General features: G+C 53.0%; 2 protein-coding genes across 5 annotated transcripts in view; one reads left to right on the forward strand and one right to left on the reverse strand.

The window, feature by feature from the left end:
• The window catches only part of Map3k4 (mitogen-activated protein kinase kinase kinase 4), a 103521-nt gene extending 102724 nt beyond the window's left edge, over nt 1-797 (forward strand). For both annotated transcript variants that reach the window (XM_015996740.2, XM_042262398.2), the window contains one exon: nt 266-797. In XM_015996740.2, coding sequence (XP_015852226.2) covers nt 266-286 — 21 coding nt within the window. In that variant the 3' untranslated portion in view covers nt 287-797. The remainder of the gene's footprint in view (nt 1-265) is intronic.
• Nucleotides 798-5540: 4743 nt separating this feature from the next.
• The window catches only part of Agpat4 (1-acylglycerol-3-phosphate O-acyltransferase 4), a 107253-nt gene continuing 94949 nt past the window's right edge, over nt 5541-17844 (reverse strand). For all 3 annotated transcript variants that reach the window (XM_042262399.2, XM_006978021.4, XM_042262401.2), the window contains 6 exons: nt 15053-15214; nt 14682-14835; nt 12454-12556; nt 9672-9747; nt 8059-8257; nt 5541-6187 (listed from right to left, as the gene is read on the reverse strand). In XM_042262399.2, the coding sequence (XP_042118333.1) occupies nt 6093-6187; nt 8059-8257; nt 9672-9747; nt 12454-12556; nt 14682-14835; nt 15053-15214 (789 nt within the window). In that variant the 3' untranslated portion in view covers nt 5541-6092. The remainder of the gene's footprint in view (nt 6188-8058; nt 8258-9671; nt 9748-12453; nt 12557-14681; nt 14836-15052; nt 15215-17844) is intronic.

A 17844-nucleotide genomic window follows, 5' to 3' on the forward strand; every position in this document is an offset into this window, starting at 1 on the left:
TGGGGCCTGGGCTTCTGCACGTGGACTGGTAACGAAGGAACAGGGGTTCTCAGCTGTAAACTAGATGAACGGTGTTGCCCCGGGATTATACATATGAGGAGGGAAGCCTGAGAGCAGACCTGCCATCTGTCTGTTTCCCAAGGCTTCCTCACATGTCGCGGCTGGTGCCTCGCCTGTGGGCCGGAGCCGAGCATAGGCACACGGGCACACACATGAACGTGCTTGCACCAGCAGAGGCCCAGCTGTCTCTCTTGCTTCCTCACAGGTTTGCACCGACGAAGAGTGACGCTCACCAGCCCGTGGCCTGGCAATGTGCGGACAGAGTCCCCCGGTCACGACCGTATGTAATATTTACATGAAGACTGCCGAGCGAGCTAGCGAGCGAGCGAGCGCAGCCTCCTTAGCCTCCGAGAGAGACCGAAGCCCGCCCAGGTGACCGACCGCCTCACTGCTGCTGCTCCTGTCTGTCGTCCGGGACACAGGACCCTCGAGGGACAGTGCCGAGGAGACTAACGAAGCTGCGTGTCAAGTGCCATTACTACTGTACACGGACCGTCGCCCCCGTCCCTCACGGGACCGAGAACCACGACATCGGTGTCGTGTCTTGGAGCTTCTGGGGTTCAGGAGAACATGTGGTGTTGTCAGGTGTCCAGGACCTCGTTTGAATCTCCCGTTTGTTGAGTGCTCTCTCTGACTGTGAAACCTCCTTGTCGACAAGCTGCAGCTTTGGTATTCAAAGGCTCGTGAGTGAGACTGAAGAAAAGGCTCTTTTTCAATAAATGGTTTATTTTAGGAAAGCTAAGTCAGTGTCTCTTACTGGCTCCAAGTTAAGAGCTAGCAGGATGGGGAGTGGGGGGTCTGTCACTCGCCTCTGTGTTCCTCAGTAGAAACGGCAGCGGCGCAGGCAAGCTTACCCAGCGGGACACCAAGCCAGGTGTGTCCCGCCTGCAGCGTGTGAGCCTGTGCGTCTCGGGGCTCTGAGCGTGGCTCCGCGTTTGCAGGTGGCGGCGTATCACCGTGTTTAAGACTGGACACACCGTGTTTAAGATCGCCAGGTTGCCGACAAGCGAAGGGATGCTGATGATGCCGGTGGCCCTGCTCGGCTCTTAGAACAGTCAGCAATCCATAGCGGGGGCTTGGACCTTGTCCCGTGCTGGAGCCCGGGTGTTGCTGGGTGTGTAGAAGCTGGGGCAGGGGACAGTGGGGCAGGGGGCAGCTTCCCCAAGTCTCTTTAGATCCCAGACTTCCTCCCTGCACATAGCAGCCAACCCCAGCTGGGTTCTCAAGGGTTTCTGGTCTCTTCCGCCAAGAGATGAATGCCGACGAGGATATACAGGTGTTAGGATTTGAAAGTGTTCTTGTGTAGTCTTTTAAGTTATAATTTACATTACGTAAAGGGTTCACTTTGTATCCTAGTTGCAGAGCTGTAGACCTGTTTCACAGTCTAGTTCTAGAACCTTCCCATGTCCCTCCTGTCTGTGTGCAGCTATTAAGCTACTTCCTGCCTGGAATTTGCCCACCGTGGGCATTCTGTCTAAGTAAGATCTTACAGCGTGGTGGTCTCTGTGCCCTCTCACCTGGTGTTTTCCCAAAGTTGTCACGACGGAGCATGTGCCAGCACGTCTTTGTTTTCAGTGCAAGGCCCTGTCCCACTGTACGCACATACGTACGTACATATATACGTACGTGCCGCCTGCTTTCTCTATCGGTGCGCGTGTGGATGGGCAGTGGACTGCACCTCTGTTGGGATGTTTGCTTGAACACACAGGTATTTGCGTGGGCGTGCATGTCTCAGGAGACGGGAGTGCTGAGCTGTGTGGTCAGTCTGCGTTCATTTTCAGAAACTTCTGAGCTTTTCCAAAGGAACTATATCATCTCATTGCCTCCAGCCGCTGTGAGGCTTTTGGTCCCTGTCCCCTCCCTGCTGACATACCCTTCGGCAGTGGCCTTGCCAGTGATGGTGAAGCGGGCTTCCCTGTGGTGTTGGTGTGTGTTCCTCTAGTAATGGTGAGAGTTTTGATCCCAGTGCCTGTTGGCCATTCGTGAAACTCTTGTCTCTCGAGATATGTAGATAGAGCCACTTACTGTTTGTGTGCGTATGTGCTTGTGTGTGTGTGTCTGTCTGTCTGTCTCTCAAGATATGTAGATAGATTCACTTATTGTTTGCGTATGTGCTTATGTGTGTGTGTGTCTGTCTGTCTCTCGAGATATGTAGATAGAGCCACTTACTGTTTGTGTGCATATGTGCTGGCATCTCTGTGTGTTTGTATGTGTCTGTCTGTCGCAGCACATGTGTGGACAACATGTGTGGACAACAGGACAGATTGCCGGAGTCAGTCAGTACTCTCCTCCCACCATATGGGTCCCGGGGCACTGTCCTCAGGTCCTAAGACTTGGTGGCAGGCCCCTTTGCCCACGGAGCCATCTTGCTGGCCCACTCATGCCTCCTCCTTAGGGAAATGCCTATTCGGATATTTTGCCAGTTTTAGAATTAGCTTCTTTGCCATCTTGCTGAGTTGTGTTTAGTTGTTTTTTTTTTTTTTTTTAACATGCTCTTGAGTAAACCTCCTTTACCTAATCTGTGGTGGAAAGGTGTCTTTTCCCCTGTCTGTGGTTTATCTTGTCTTTTATTTTCTTTGTAGTGTCTGTGAGAACCAAAAAGTTTATTTTTTTAGAGTGGTGACCGGCAGCGCCTCCACCACAGCCCAGCCTCTTCTGTGCTGTGCACTGAGCCCTGAGGAGGCCTGAGGTGCCAGAGAGGGAGCCAATGCCAACTCATCCCAAGCCCCACCTGTTTACATCTGCCTGCCTTTGCTCTTCAGATGCTGCACTTCCAACTACTTGATGATGAACTCGGGGAGAAAGAACAGGTGCCTCACCGGCAGCCTCAGACCCCAGAGGTCCGTCTTCCCCCTTTCAACCTCCAATTCAGATGCGAATCATTCCATTCAGATGCAGCGCACAGCTCTCCTCCAGACAGCTGCAGCCCCATGATCTGCTTTTCTTCTTAACCGTTCTTCTGGTAGGCCTGGGAACCTGCATGGTGCTTTGGTGAAGACGGGCCCATCCCAGAGAACCCAGCAGCCGCCTCGGTCCACTGCTTTCATCTCTATGGACAAGCTGGGAAGCCAGTGTTGAGCCTGCTCTGCCCTGCTCTGCCCGGACCAGACAGTACCACTGGAGTTTATATTTTGATCACTCTTTCAGACCCCAGTGAGCATAAAGGAAGATGTTGATGTGGCAATGTTTTGAACATCCTGTTCCCTTTCCAAGGTTTTTAATTTAGAAATGAAGCAGTCAAGATATATGCCAGGTCCATGTTAGCACACGGAAAAAGCTGACTGAAAACCTAATGGGACAGACTCCCAGTGAACCTTGATACTCCTGTGGCCATTGTGTTAGGATTCTTTCAGAGGACCCCCGCACATTCCCCCCTCTGCATCAAGGGAACAGGGTCAGGCACACCATCACACAGCACTGTTCTTCAGGGAGGTCAAGTAGCTGAGGTACCGGCTGCTGGGGGGTCCCTGCTACATACCTTCTTTGCTTTTGTGTTCTGAGGCCATCCAGAACACCATCACCCACCCAGTGTTCCTAAAATGTCTCTGACCTGGCACCAAAGGCCAGATCAAAAAGACGAGTTGTAGCACCGTCCAGTTCTTTCCGAGTACTTTGAGAAGTTGCAGAATGGAGGCCGCCTTTCATTCCTTCACCTGATTGGTTAATGACCCTACCTCCTCAAAGCAAGCCTCTCTCGGTACCCTTGCAGCAACGCAAGAGGAGCATCTCTCCCAATGACTGATGGTCAGCTGGGCTCATGAAGGTCTGTACGCTGGATGGACGGATGGCTTAACCAAGCTCCGCAAGCACCACAGCTCGTACCTAGCTCAGGTCCCAGCCGGTGGCCTTAGGATCCAGGGGAGGCCTTCCGGGATATTCACAAACAGCCTCTGCAACCCCGGGTTCCCCTGAAGAGTAGTGTCCAGCCTTCTCCACGCATCTCTGGGCCTCATGGCTGGGCAGATGCACTGTGGGAACTCAGCCTCCAGGCTCGCTCTGCCCCACAGAAAGCCAGAATGCGGTGGTCTGTTTTCTGCTAACTCAGACTCATTTGTATCGATAATACATTGCTGTCCCTTAAACAGAAAGGGTTCTAGAACTCTGGTCACTCCTTGGCTCTTGAAGGTAAGTCATGTGGACGACATTTAGTGACTGGGTGCGCAAGCATCTGTCTGCAGTGACTTTGGAGAGGATGTGCCTTTGGTGGGCCATACGGCCATCTTCTCTAGTGGGGGCTTGTACCAGGGGGTGTGTGGCTACACACAGGTGTCAGTCCAGGCATTGCTGGCCTCTCCATCTAAGGCACTGGTTTTCAGCCTTCCTAATGCTGTGACCCTTTGATACACTTCCTCATGTTGTGGGCATCCCCCCCCCATAAAATTATTGTCCTTGCTGCTTCATAACTGTAATTTTGCTGTTATGAATTGTAACGTAAATATCTGTGTTTTCCGATGGTCTTCAGTGACCCCAAAGGGGTCGAGACCCACAGGTTGAGAACCACTGCTCTAAGAGGCCACTGTCTAGTGTTGCACTGATCCCTTCCGGAGCACGGCCACCTTTCCCTCTTGCTGTGTTTGCATCTGGCCTCTGTTGACTGCTCTCAGACTGCAGACGTGCCAATCCCTTTCATGTTACAACAGGAGCCAACCAAAAGCCCAGTGGGGTAAGCAGAGCCCCCCGGGTTGGGCTCCCCTGTGGGGTGTGGCTCCTTAGTAAGTACCCACACACAAGCTGAAAAGGAAGGTAGTATCATTTTGTAAATGACCCTGCCTTTGTTTCTAGGGCTTCCCAACTCCTGTGACTGTTTTTGATATTTTGGTAACATTCAGTTTCAAAATCAGCTTAAGTCCTTCAAGACTAGTGGGTGCCATTTCAGCAAGACTGGGAAACCAATGCTCTTCTCCACTGGCCCCTCTCTGTGTCTCGGGGAAGCCCTCCGCTGGTCTCCAAGCGCCTTGGTCTTTACCCTTGCTCAGAGGGGCTTCCACATCCCCATCTCTTACAGGCAACATCCCTGCACTGGCATACTGTGGTGATTAATGCTGCTTGCCAACTTGACAGGATCTAGGATCGCCTGGGAGGCCAGCCTCTGGCTGTGCCTGTGCAGGTAACCTAGATCAGAACAGCCACGGTGGGCAGGCAGGCCCACCTAGCCATGGGCTGGGGTCCTGAACGAGAGAATGCGCCAGCATTCATCTCTGCCACTTTCTGACGTTGAGCAGGCTCCCTGTGCTCCCCACCGTGACAGATTGTGTCCTTGAACTGCGAGCCAGAACCAACCCTTCCTTACACGGATGTTCAGTATTCTGTTACACTGACAGGTCGTTTGGGGGGGGGGGGTCCTCATTAACATGTCTTGTATGAATCTTTACTCAAGACCCTAGCAGTCCCCGACCAGGATCACAGTTGTTGAGTAGCCGCTGTCTGGAATACCAAATCGAGGGCAGAGGAGAGAGAGGAACATCTGTGTAAACACGTGCCACAGACAACCCAGACAAACACTTTAATTTTTTTTTCCTTATTTGGAGGCATAATTTAGTCATCTTACCTAAAGCACTGTTCAGTCTGTCTCTGGCAATCGAGGGTTAGAGAAGACGCAGCACCACGGGATGGGGATGACAGGGACACCTTCCCTTCCACCCCAGCCCCACCCTTCCCTGCAGCCTCATAGACCCTGCTGCCACAGGGTCGCAAGTGTACAGGCGGCCATCCTCCTTTCCGCATCTCTCTCTCTCTCTCTCACACACACACACACTCACACACACACACACACACATGTACGGAGACACACACACAAACACGTGTGCAACTGAAAAGAAAGATGAACAAACCCAATAATTCACACAGGGGAAAAGGCTGAAGAACGTCTTCCTTTCCCATCCAGCGCTGAGACAAACTCTGTGACTGGAGAGGCTGTGGTGTCTGCTCGTTCCCAGCAAGGGCTCCCCAGTCTCCACCACTGAACCCTACGAAGAAGGCTAGGCAGAGGCCAACAGTTCCCCAAGGTTCCCTTTGGAGGTGACATCCCCAAGTCAGTCTGTCTGTTTCTGTTTGTTGTCGATATTGCCGTAGGCAGAACCCTTGTCAATTTCTGTCACGCCAATCATCCATCGAACTCCCATGGAGGCTGCAGAGACACAGAAAAGCAGTTAAGAGTCTGAACGCTCTCCGGGGGCGCTGTGCCGACAGGGAGCCATGAGGAGGCCGTTGGCTGCAAAATGCAAGCGAATCTGGGGTACCATTTGACCCCAGCTTCTGGGCATTCCCCTGCACATTGAAATGGCATAAAAAGGACAGTGATAGGGCTGCTCTAGGGGGAGGGACGGAAGGAGGGGCGCATCCTTGCACAGTGGAGATAAACGGAATTGGGCAAGCAGCATGCAGCTGTTCACAGAATTCTCTGCTTTCCAGGCCACTTTCTAAGGCAAACAAAGGTGGTTCTTTGGAGATGGTGGTAGAGGAGGGCCACTCTGTGAGGATGCAGGCAGAGCCTAGGACATGCAGGCGCTGCATGTCCACAAACTCCACCATGGTTCGGGCTGATGGCGGAGAGCAAAATCACTGCCTCCCTCGGTGGGAGCCCTTGCCCTCTGAAGCTCTGGCTGTCCAGGTGCTGGACCCATCGAGGAACTCGCTCAGAAACTGCCATATAAGCTAAGCAGTCACCTCTGGAGAAGGGGTGACTCCTATGTGCCAGGCCACATCTTAGCCACTGAACACACAGTTTATGGTACAGTGGGTACCATTATGGGAACGAGCAGATGCAGCCCCCAAATTAGGGAGTATATGTCACAAATCTTTAGCATCGTGTTCTTCATGGAGGCTGCTGTGGACAGGGAAGCCAGCCTGTGCAAATGAAGAGTTGTCTGCTCAGACACCTGTTTGAGACATTGAGATACAAGCTCTGTCCCAATTCTGGCATTTGGGTGGATCGCCTCATCAGCAGGAGGGACAGTGATATAGGAAATGGTAAGAGGTGTGGACTCTGGTCCAAAGACCTCAGGAAGGGGAGGAATACAGGACTCAGGGTGTGTCAACAAGGACATAGTGATCAGTTCTGGGGACGTTTCTAAATGATCACAGCACCCCAGGCTGAGTGCTCAGGCCCCTGGGCACTGCTTTCCCCATCCCTCTTCATCTTGAAGGAGTGTAGCTCTTCCCCTGGAGGGCATGGCCTCTGCTGGCCAGCCACCTTCCCAGCACCCTGGTGCAGACAGACGTGCCAGGGTGCTCACTAGCTACTAAGTGAGAGAATTGTTCAGAAGATGCACCCAGTGGGTGTGCCCTCGCGCTTGAGACTGCAGCAGTCACCAAGAGATGGCTGTCAGCCCGAGGCTCCAAGTGGGAGTCCCTCCCGAGAGGCTTCCTGCTTAAGCCCCGTGTGTCGCCCAGAGACCACAGTATGTTGTGTTTCACAGAAATACCAGTCTGTTTGCTCGGGACACACATAGACCAATCTCCTGGCCTTGGCCCTGGGCCATTTTTCCTCAGTAGTGGAAAAGTCAAAGCTGCCTACGCTCACATAAGCCTCAGAAGCAGAGCTGGCCTTCAGATGGCAGGGGACTGTCACACACAGCACGCACACAGGCCTGGTGTAAGAGGAACTGCTGCAGTTGGAGAATACTGGGTAAGCAAACCCTTGGGAAGAATGAGGAAGGCACTTTCTGAGCGTCCTCACTCAAGCCCAGACACCTGGTTAGAGGAGGAGTCCCAGAGGGAGGGCCCCATGTCTGCTTCCAAGGCAGAGAGCTTACAGCTAGGTTCCTCAAGCCCCACGCCATGCTTCCCTTTTGAGGAGGGAGGGAGGAATCTCGGGGATGAGGAATTCCAGCTCTACGTCACACCATCTGGGCTGGGGGATTGCTCCGTGGGCACCTCTGGACCCCGGACAGCCCTGTGAGCCCTTGGGGGCGCCACACAGCCTGCAGGGAACACCGCACACAGCCGGCGCCCACCAAGCACGCTGGCTCCACTTTGCGCCTCCAGTTCGGGACTCACCCATGCAGAAGATGAGGACCAAGCTCGCCAGCGTCACCGAGGAGCCGCTGCTGACCATGCTCACGAGGAACTGGAAGAACGGGTAGAGCAGCAAGGACGCCCAGAACAACCAGTTGACCAGAGCCCAGGGCCGTCGTGGGGGAACCCAGGGCGTCTCTGGGAAGACCCCTGTCCTGTAGTACTCCTCCTGAAAGGCATCCTGGGGGACAGAAAGAGTGCCTCAGAAACTGCTGCATTCCAGGGGCACCTGCTGGGCCTCTGGTAAAACCTTACAGCAAGGGCTTTGTGGGCAGCTACTGGGGATTTTCAGTGCTGTCCAGCATCCTCTTCCTCCAGTGTCACATCAAATGGCTGCCTGCCACTATCTTTCCTGTGTGGGAGGGAGGAGCTCAAATTTGGGGCTGCCCAGCCTCACCATATCCCAGGCGCTGAGGAAGCACAGCTGGACAGAGGTGACAGGTGGAAGAGACCATAAATGCAAGGCCTCGAGCTCCGCCCACACGCAATCAAGGGTCTGCTCTCCGGCCTCCCAACATCCCCGGTCCCATCAGCCTGTCTGCCGCCCTTGAGCTTGGGTTGGGCTGTGGGTCCACAAGGTCCCGCTCACAGGCACTGTCAGCACTTCTGGGGACAATGTCCATGAGATCAAGTTAGGGCGATGATAATTGGGTTTTCCTTGCTCTACTTAGATTTTTGGACGAGAGAAGCCTGTGAAAGCTTGCTCGGAGGAAGAACAAGCCGGGCGAGCTGGATCAGGGACCCTTCGGGGACGTGTTCTTACTTGGGTCACACTTTAAAGTGACACAGGCACCAGACAGTTTGCTCGGGTAGTCAAGACCACACCGATCACTAAAGAGAGCTCTCCCATAGGGAACTGTGCCTGGGCGAGAGACAGGAAAAGACGCCAGGGCTGCGAGACCACGGCTATGCATTACTGTGGTAAACTGCCCTGTGCCCTTCAAGCTTGTTGAAAGGGGACTCTGGGAACAAGGAGGCGCTCTTTCTCTCTCCCCTGTCTCACTGAGCTCATTTATTTCAAGTGTCTCCCACGACTCTGTGACAAGGAGAATGGAAGACAGCAAGCAGCTAAGACCAGGAAGAGCACTGAGCCCTGGAGAACAGCTGGAAGGCGGACCATTTCCAGTGGAAAGAAGTCACCATCGTTTACCCCGTGGTTTAAATGCCTGGACGGGAAGAGGAAGCCAGAGCTCACCCAAGGACAGAGGGCCCAGCTGAGAACTCCAGCATGACTCTGTCACCCCGGTGATTCCTCCTGGATGGGCCAAGTCCCCGATGTCTGCCATCTCCTACCTCTCGCTCTTTATTCCCTTCCTTTTGCTTGCCGCATGTTAACAAACTCACTCACTTGAAAGTTCAGCCCTTGTCGCTTACTGTCTGGACCATACAGAACAGCCACGGCCTCGTGCACCATCCTCCTTCTGCACCCACACCTTCGGTTCACTGTCTGTGAGGACACCTGCTGGGTTCTTTAGCTGCTTGACATGTAGGTCGTTCGGGGCACACAGTAACTGGCTCCCTGTGCCCACCCATCCGAATGGTGTCTTCCACCCTAAACCCCACAGGTTCATCCACCTCCACCTCATCGCACCCACCTTCTCCTGGTAGAGCTTGTGTAACCAGGCCGAGCACTTGTCCTCATCCTCTGGGATATCCTCCATGGGGATCCTCCTGTAAAAGCAGAGGCTGGCTAGCAAGGGGAGCACCACGCTGAGCACCCAGCCCACAGTTCTGAGTCACAGTTCTGGGTCTGTGTGGGGCGGGGTAGTCCATGGGTGGTGTGAAGGTAATTGGCCCCTTCAAGATCATCAAGAGTGGCACTATTAGGAGGTGTGGCCTTGTGGGAGGAAGTGGGTCACTGTGGAGGCGGGCTTGGAGGTCTCCTATGCTCAAGCTACACCATCTCAGTTCACTTCCTGTTGCCTTCAGATCAAGATGTCTCAGCTCCTCCTCCATGTCTGCCTGTGCACTGCCATGTCCCACCAAGATGATAGTGGACTAAACCTCTGAAACTGTAAGCCACCCCAATTACATATTTTCCTTTATAAGAGTTGCTGTAGCTGGGCAGTGGTGGTGCACGCCTTTAATCCCAGCACTCAGGAGGCAGAGTCAGGCAGATCTCACTGAGTTCAAGGCCAGCCTGGTCTACAATGCAAGTTCCAGGTCAGCCAGGACTGTTATACAGAGAAACCCTGTCTCGTAAAAAACAACAACAAAAAAAAAAAAAAAAAAAATGCTGCTGTAGTCATGGTGTCTCTTCACAGCGATAGAAATCCTAACTAAGACAGGAGGAAATCCCAAAATGCAGTCATAGCCAAACAGAACCAAGCAAGAGTCAAGTCATTGGCACAGAGATGGTGTCAGGAGTGGGGACCTGCCTTTGCCATCTTCTACCTCCCCAAATCTAACACTTGCTTCCCCCAAAGAGGACAACGCTGCCTCATTTTCCGTCTGACGCAGTCCAGTAGGTGCACAATCCATGCATGCGGGGCAGCACCCTAGTACTTCCTTCAGCCAAGGACCAACCGGAATGGCAATGGCGGGCTATCTCACCGAGTGGCTCCTTCGGCCTCCACTGACTGAGGTACGCCCATACTGCAGCAGATGCTGGAGCTCAGGCGCCCCTGGCATGTGAGAAGGTAGGGCATCTGGTCTGGGCAGAATAGAGACCCTAAGGTGCTCTGCCCCTGAGTGGCCGTTCATTTCCTGGGTGACTCTCAGGCTGGGGCTGGCACGGGGCAGGGAGGCTGATCGGTTAGCGAAGAGCCCACCTCAACAGGGAGAAGTAGCTTCCAGGTTTGCTGCTCTATGCCCTCGGGGTACTGGCTCTTGAAATTTCAAGGATGTCTGCTTTGGTCCATGGGAAAGTGCATTTGTCATGATTCTCCATGGGACGTTTCATACCCCAGTGTGCCCAGAAATATCTCTGTGAGGAGACTTCAAAGATTAACCCAGCACATCATAGGGGTTCGGAAGAGAATGTGGGGTTGCATCTTGTCTGCAGTCAGCCACCACGGTTAGGCTTCCTTGTGGGGCAGGGTTCTCCACTGGCACATTTGTCCTGTTATTAAGATCCCTACCAGCTCCTCAGGAAACACATCCCTTGACCTTTTTGGTCCCTGCCTGTGTTTCCATGAAATCGACACTTCTCGCTCTTTGTGATCCGTGACTGCAAAGAAGATCATTACGAGTCTCAGGAAAGAGGCGAGCAATGCCGTGCAAAGCATTTCTCAGCTCAGATGGTGGGAGCTTATGCGTTTTACTCTTTTTAATAACGTTTCGGACGGCAGTGCCCTAGACGTGGTAATACTTTATATGGATTGTAGCATATACTGAGGAATGTCCCAGTCGCCTTAAGAGGGTTATTACACGTTACAGGTAGGCTGGATAACATAAGGCCTCTTCCTCAGTGGCCATGAACACTCGCTGGCTTTGCTGAGTGAACGTGAGAGGATCACAGGAGCCTGTCTACTCTACTCCAGTTCCCATACATGCTCCAAGGAACTGCAGATACTAAGAAAATCCCCCTGTGGAGGTCAGCCTTGCACCCTGCCAGGGTCCAGCTGAGTGGGGCTCTTGCCGAATGTCAGAGGAAGAGCCCGCTCTGTCTCTTGGGGGGAGGTCGTTGGGGGTCTTCCCAGGTGACAATGGTGCCTTTGTGTCTGCCTTGGCAGCCTGTGCGAGTGTTGTTAGAAAAGGATGGCGCCTCTCCGTATTGTGGGAGAGCCGGAAGCATTTCCAGGGGACTGACACAGGCTGTCAGTCAGTCCACAAAAGCGTTGGTGCACTCCAGTGACTTGAGTGACGTGGCAAGGTGCTTAGCCACTGGGTTTTCATCATGTGCTGGGAGCTGGCATCCGAAGGGTCTTTACCCAGAAAGCTCCGTACCATTTGTCTACTTGTGTGTGGACATTTCAGGGGCTCTTGGATGGCCTTCAAGGATGGCCACAGTATCAGAAACCAGTGCTACCTAACCCAACTCAGACTGGATTTTAGTGCGTAAGTCACTGGTTTACTGAACAAGCTGCCCTGTGGCTTCCTGTCTGCTACATCTTCCCTTTGGGGTTCCACTGATCTTGGTGACATGCTGGAGATCAGGAGTTAGGTGCTTTGTGTGACACTGGTCTTCTGTCTGTCTACCTTGAGCTCTGAGAGGAGTGAGCACGTGAGCAGATCAGAAAGGCATGCTTCCCACAGTGGTCTTAGCAGACAATGTGCCTCCTGAGTTCATATATACATCAAAGACTGGATGGAAGCTGAATGGGAAGGTGACTTCCTGCGAGATGCTAGCCAGGTGCTTCTGGAAAGCGGCATGTAGTGATTTAGTACTAAGAGACAAGCTCCCCCTTTTCTGGGAGGGAAACAGGGCCAACTTACCTAACGTAGCAGTCGGCATGATATTTCTTTCCATTTAAGACTCCCAGCAGGGTTGGGTTTTCATTGTTTCTGAAATTGAGTGTACAGTCATATACAGCTGGGACTATAAGACAAGACAAACACAAGGCAGTACATAGCGGGTGAGGCCGGTTCTGCTCGGTAGTCACACACACTGGAAGACATAAGCACACCGTAACCCATCCACCGACGACTCAGGGGACTAGAGCTCTCGGCCTGGGGTTTTCCTAGATTGTTCACGTGCTCTCCATTGGGTATGTGTCATCTTTTGTCACCAGAAAGCCAACTGTAAACTAGTCATACAAACAGTCACTCCTGCGGTCACGTGGGCTTTAAAGCAGCAATGTCTATCAGATCTAGATTTGACAGTAATGACTTTCTAGTAGGCAGAGCCTCTCGTGGTCAGCAAATGTAGATATTTGAACAAATACGGGTGGTAGGACACGAATTAGCCTCATCTAAGGCTGTGTCTGTTACAGAACGTTACATCCTTTATTTTATAAATGTTGAATTTATTAAAAATTTACTTAACTATGTGGATGCATACATGTGGTTCTGTGTGCCCATGAGGCCAGAAGAGGGCGACAGATCCCCTGCTGCTGGGTTTACAGGCAGTTGTGAGTCACCAGAAGACAGTGATGGGAACTGAATTCCAGTCCTCTGCAATTCCAGTCCCTGCTGAGCCATCTCTCCAGCCCCAGTGTGGCCTTTTCTGTGAACATGTTTGTGTCTCCCCCCCACCTCCCATGAAGCAAGCGCAAAGCCAGGATATGACGTCTACATCCTGGACAGTAAGCTATCCTGTCAGCATATTCCATCCACGCTTGTTGTGCGATGCCCTGGGACCCGGCTCAGGCTCAAGAAATGCTTATTGGGTCAATGAATGACAAAGAAGCAAGTGACTAAGATGGAAAGTCATGGCCGAAACAGATGGCCGCCGCTTCATGCACAAGGCAGCGGAGAAAGTAGAGGAGTCCCAGAGTGTGGCTGGGTGTGGCTGGCGCCCATGACCACTTCTTCCCAGCAGTGGGTGGTTGGCTTAGACACCTCACTCAGTCTTCCAACCAACCTAGGTGTTCTCCTGGAGAGTGGCCTCACGTAGCTGCCATCACACACACAGCAGCGGAGGTCATAACTACAGACCCAACACGCTATACCCACGCTATGATCTTGACCCTGAGCCGAGAGCTTTCCATATATACAGTGACTGTTAGTAAAAGTTGTGTGGGGGATCACAGGGACCCTCAACGGTACCTGGACCACTTGGGAATATGAAGAACAAGGATTCAAAGGTGATCAAAATCACCATCCATTTTCTGATGTCTGACCCAGGTCTGTAGGTCCACTGTCTTTGCTGATGGGAGAAGTCCCCCTGTTGACTTGCAGGGATGCCTAGAGGCAGTGCCCTGAAGGACCGAAGGACCTAACCACTCTCCTTGTCATAGGTGGGCATTGTTGGCTAAGGTGGGCACTAGGCCAGAAGATATTTAACCTGTTTACGTCCTTGGTGACCTGGCTAACTCCTTGACATGGGGCTAAGGAAGTCTCCCTCACAAGAAGAGGTAAGTAAAGACCAGGCTATGGAAGTGTGGTGCGTATGGGACCAGAATCCACCTCCAACCCGGCTCTGGTAACAGCTTTGCCCACCACTGCCTGCAGGGCAAAGCCTGGCACATGAAGTTGGAGGAAGGCCTGCCCAAGGCTGTGGTGCCCTCACACTTAAAGCTGTGTTAAGTCCTATCTGGCCCAAGTACGCCGTCTAGCCTCTCTGGAGCCCTGGGACCAGGGAGTACAGATGGGAGAGAAAGGCGTTATCTAGCAGAACAACATGTTCTGTATTGAAGATGAGGGTTTAAAAAGAAATGGACTCCAGGGACAAGTGACCACTGCTTGCTTCTGTGTTTATCTACAGTGGCCTGAGGCTCAGGACTCACAGGTCAGCTGCCATAGTGTACAGGTCAGATCATCTGCAGGTGGTTGATAGTAATGGACAAGCAAGAAATGCCACCCTATAGCTCCGTGATCAGGCCATCACAGGGGCCCTCCAGAGACCCAGTGCTTGCTTCATTTACCATGCAGTAACACCACTGACCAGTAGAGGGAAGCACTCACTGGATACAGAAACCTAAGGGGCCCAGCCAGACTTGCACCTGCCCCTTGTCCCAGGGTCCACCTAGCCTCGAAGACCCCCATTTCTCTATCATCCTTACCTACATCTCGCAGGCACTTCACAGTGATTGCAAAGCCCTTGGTGCGTGGCAGGAGATGGTGCTTGAGGCTGGGCAGCCCCTTGGCTTGGGCCACCTGCATGCTGATTTGGTGTTTCTTCTCTGTGAACCGTGTGCCCTCACAGTGAATCAGGAACTGGAAAGCAAAGGATATGGTCACACAGCCCCGAGGTCAACCACAGTCCCAAAGAGGTTCATAATCACACTTGAACCAGGTCAGTTCTAAAGCCCTCATGTTCGTTATACATAATTTCAGGTCACACTCAGTTCTGTGTTCACTCATGTTCCTGAAGTGACACCTAAGTGTGGTGGCCCTAGGAGCCAGATGGCACACTGCTCCTGTGCCTACATACCAGATAGTTCTCTGGGTAGTCCCGGAGGTGCAGTAGGCTCTTGGCGACCGTCTGCCGATCCTTTTCCCAGTTGCGTGTGCAGAAGATCATTTCCACGAAGTACCACATCCAGCCAATGATTGGGACATAAGCCAGTTCCTTCTTGGCCAAGACTTTGGAGTTCTGAAATAGAGGAAGAACGTCAGGGTGTCTGTGAAGGAGACAGAAGTTACTTCATGGCTGTTGGAGATCTTAGGGTAAGTTAGGACCAGTTATACCAAAGGCTATAAACCAAAGACTTGGCACTTGGAATCCTTCCCACTGCACTGACCTAAGGTCAAGATCATACTCATCCCTCAGGGGTGGACCGCTCCACGGTCAGGGGTCTGTGAAAGTGCCACCTATCAGCTGAGGGTATCGAGGCTTGAGGATGCGCTCATGGACCAGAGCCCGCCTAGGTTATTGACGTCTATTGTGCTCACCAAGCCCATCCTGAAGCTCGGTCTGGCGAGTCCGTATTACACCATCCCACAGCTCAACCCATCGGCAAAGCCACTGAGTTCTTTAGGCAAGACCGGCAAGATCCCCTCGGCAGTGGAAGTTACCAGAGTTTGAGGGGCCCCATCTCTGGCACGAGGGGCCGGGGAAGCTGAGAAGTCAATCTGGATCACATCTGTCTGCCTGCCTGTTTCCCCCTCCCCATGTGTGTGTGCGTGCAGTCACATTCATGTGCATGAATGCAGGTACATGTGCCATGATACATATGTGGAGGCCAGAGGACAACTTCAGACATCAGCCCTTGTCTTATACCTTGTTTGAGGCAGAGTTTCCTTGTTATTTGCTGGCCCTCGAGTGTCTGGGGATTCTCTTGTCTCCACCGCTCACCTCCATGTGGGAGCTGTGGGACTGCACTCAACTGGGTGTCTGACTTTTAGGGAAGTTCCGGGGAATCCAAACCCAGGTCCTCAATGCTTACATGGCAAACACTTGGCCCACTCAGCCGCCTCCCAGGACCCCCTGCCGCCATCCTCCTCCTTGTACTCTTACCCTTCAGTGTGGAATTGACTAAGATGCTCCCTGGCTCTCGAGACGATGCCCGAGTTGGCAGTGTGGACAGTGGAGGCAGCTGTCTAGTCATGGTCCTGAGCCTTAGCTGCCTGGAGGGAGAGCAGATGCTTCACCCTGCCCCTCCCCTCCGTCTCCTCGTCTTCTCCTCAGCGTCTTCATACTGCCAGCATTTCTACCCTGCTTTGGGACCCTGAGGCAGGCTTCTGAGGAGGACTCGCCTACACATCACACAGCTTTTCTTCTCAGCACAGACTGACTTGGCAGTCTCAGAAGGGGAGCAGACTGCTGGACTCCTGAGGAGATCCTACTCCCGTGTCCGTCACACTGGAATCCAAACTGTCTTTGGGGGTCACAGTTCTCCCTGGGAGCCCACTGCCCTGTGTCCACACTGCAGACTTCAGACCCCAGAGTTCCCTCTAGCTCCTGCCTGTGACGGGGAGGGGCATTGCCCCTGGCCCTCATCTTCTGTTTCCTTCCCCTCCCAACTTAAAGGTTCTGTGATGTAAACCAACGGCACCAAAGCAAAAGCCTCCACGATGAATTAAGCTCATCTCTCTGGAACTTAAAACTATTTTTAAGATTCTATGCAACGTATCTTGCAAAAATTACACGTGGCAGTGATCAGGAATGACGGAATGACCCACGCTGCCACCCAGAGAGACGCTACTGGCAGCTACTGGGCTGGCTGGGTGGTCGGTCTCACCTGGCCAATCACGGCTGCGCTCGTGGGTGCACTTCCTGTGTGTGGGTCAGCATTGGGCCTTTGGTAGCCAGTGGAGAAGGCTGCCCTGGCGGGTTGTGGGATCTAGGAGCGGGGGCGACTCAAGGGTCTGTCTTCCCAGCACTGTCGTACATCACCCAGAGCCGCTTTACTGTCCCACGAACAGTAGGGGTCAGTCCGCACACCGAGGCCCCTCTTCCTGCCGCCGGCCGCAGTCCATGCAGCTTTACCGGCCCAAGGGCTTACAGTCACCCGAATAGGGAGCAGCGATACAGCGGCCACACTGGGGCTGCGTAGACGTCTCATAGACGTCGTCGTCGTGGAGACTACGCCGCAGCCGCCGCCAAGGTCCGTGGAGCTGAACACGCTCACTCTCTGGCTGGCCAGTTACAAATCAAATTGGTCAGCCCCTTAATTTACAGCCGCTAATATTCACTCCAGATAAAATCCTCGTGTTACACTAAGGAGGGGGATGGGTAGATGAGGGGGGGGAGGAGCTACGCTCACATCTTTCACGGGGTAATTTATGACTGGAAACTATTATGAAAGTAAGACGTGAACATGAGGAGGAAAACCTAACGTGTATGTAGGGTAATCTACGACCAAAAGTGTCTGCCTTGGCCAGTTTTTAGGTCACACAGTACATCCTACAATTGAAAATTTCTGAAAATTTTCTGGTGGGGGGGAGGGGGGAGATGTGAAAATTAAGGGTGTTCCTGAGTCATAAGGGAGGAAAATTTCATTACCATGGGGGCCCCACCCCGCCAGGGAGGACATCACCCATCTCTCAGAGAAAACAGCCGTTCTGTGAGCCAGGATTTAGCATCTCCAACTAAGATGGAACAGCCTGTGACCGGATGGATGGCCAGAGCAGGAGCTGCTTTTAATAGCACTGGAACTCGGGGCATCTTAACCCTCAAATGTGTTGGCTTTTAACTCACTTCACTACAAGACTTCAAACGAGACCCTTTCTAGGTCCAAGACGGCAGCCTGCCCAGTGGAAGGTGCCAACTAGTACCTGGCC

The sequence above is a fragment of the Peromyscus maniculatus genome, chromosome 16 (genome assembly GCF_049852395.1).
Source record: "Peromyscus maniculatus bairdii isolate BWxNUB_F1_BW_parent chromosome 16, HU_Pman_BW_mat_3.1, whole genome shotgun sequence".
Classification (NCBI taxonomy): domain Eukaryota; kingdom Metazoa; phylum Chordata; class Mammalia; order Rodentia; family Cricetidae; genus Peromyscus; species Peromyscus maniculatus.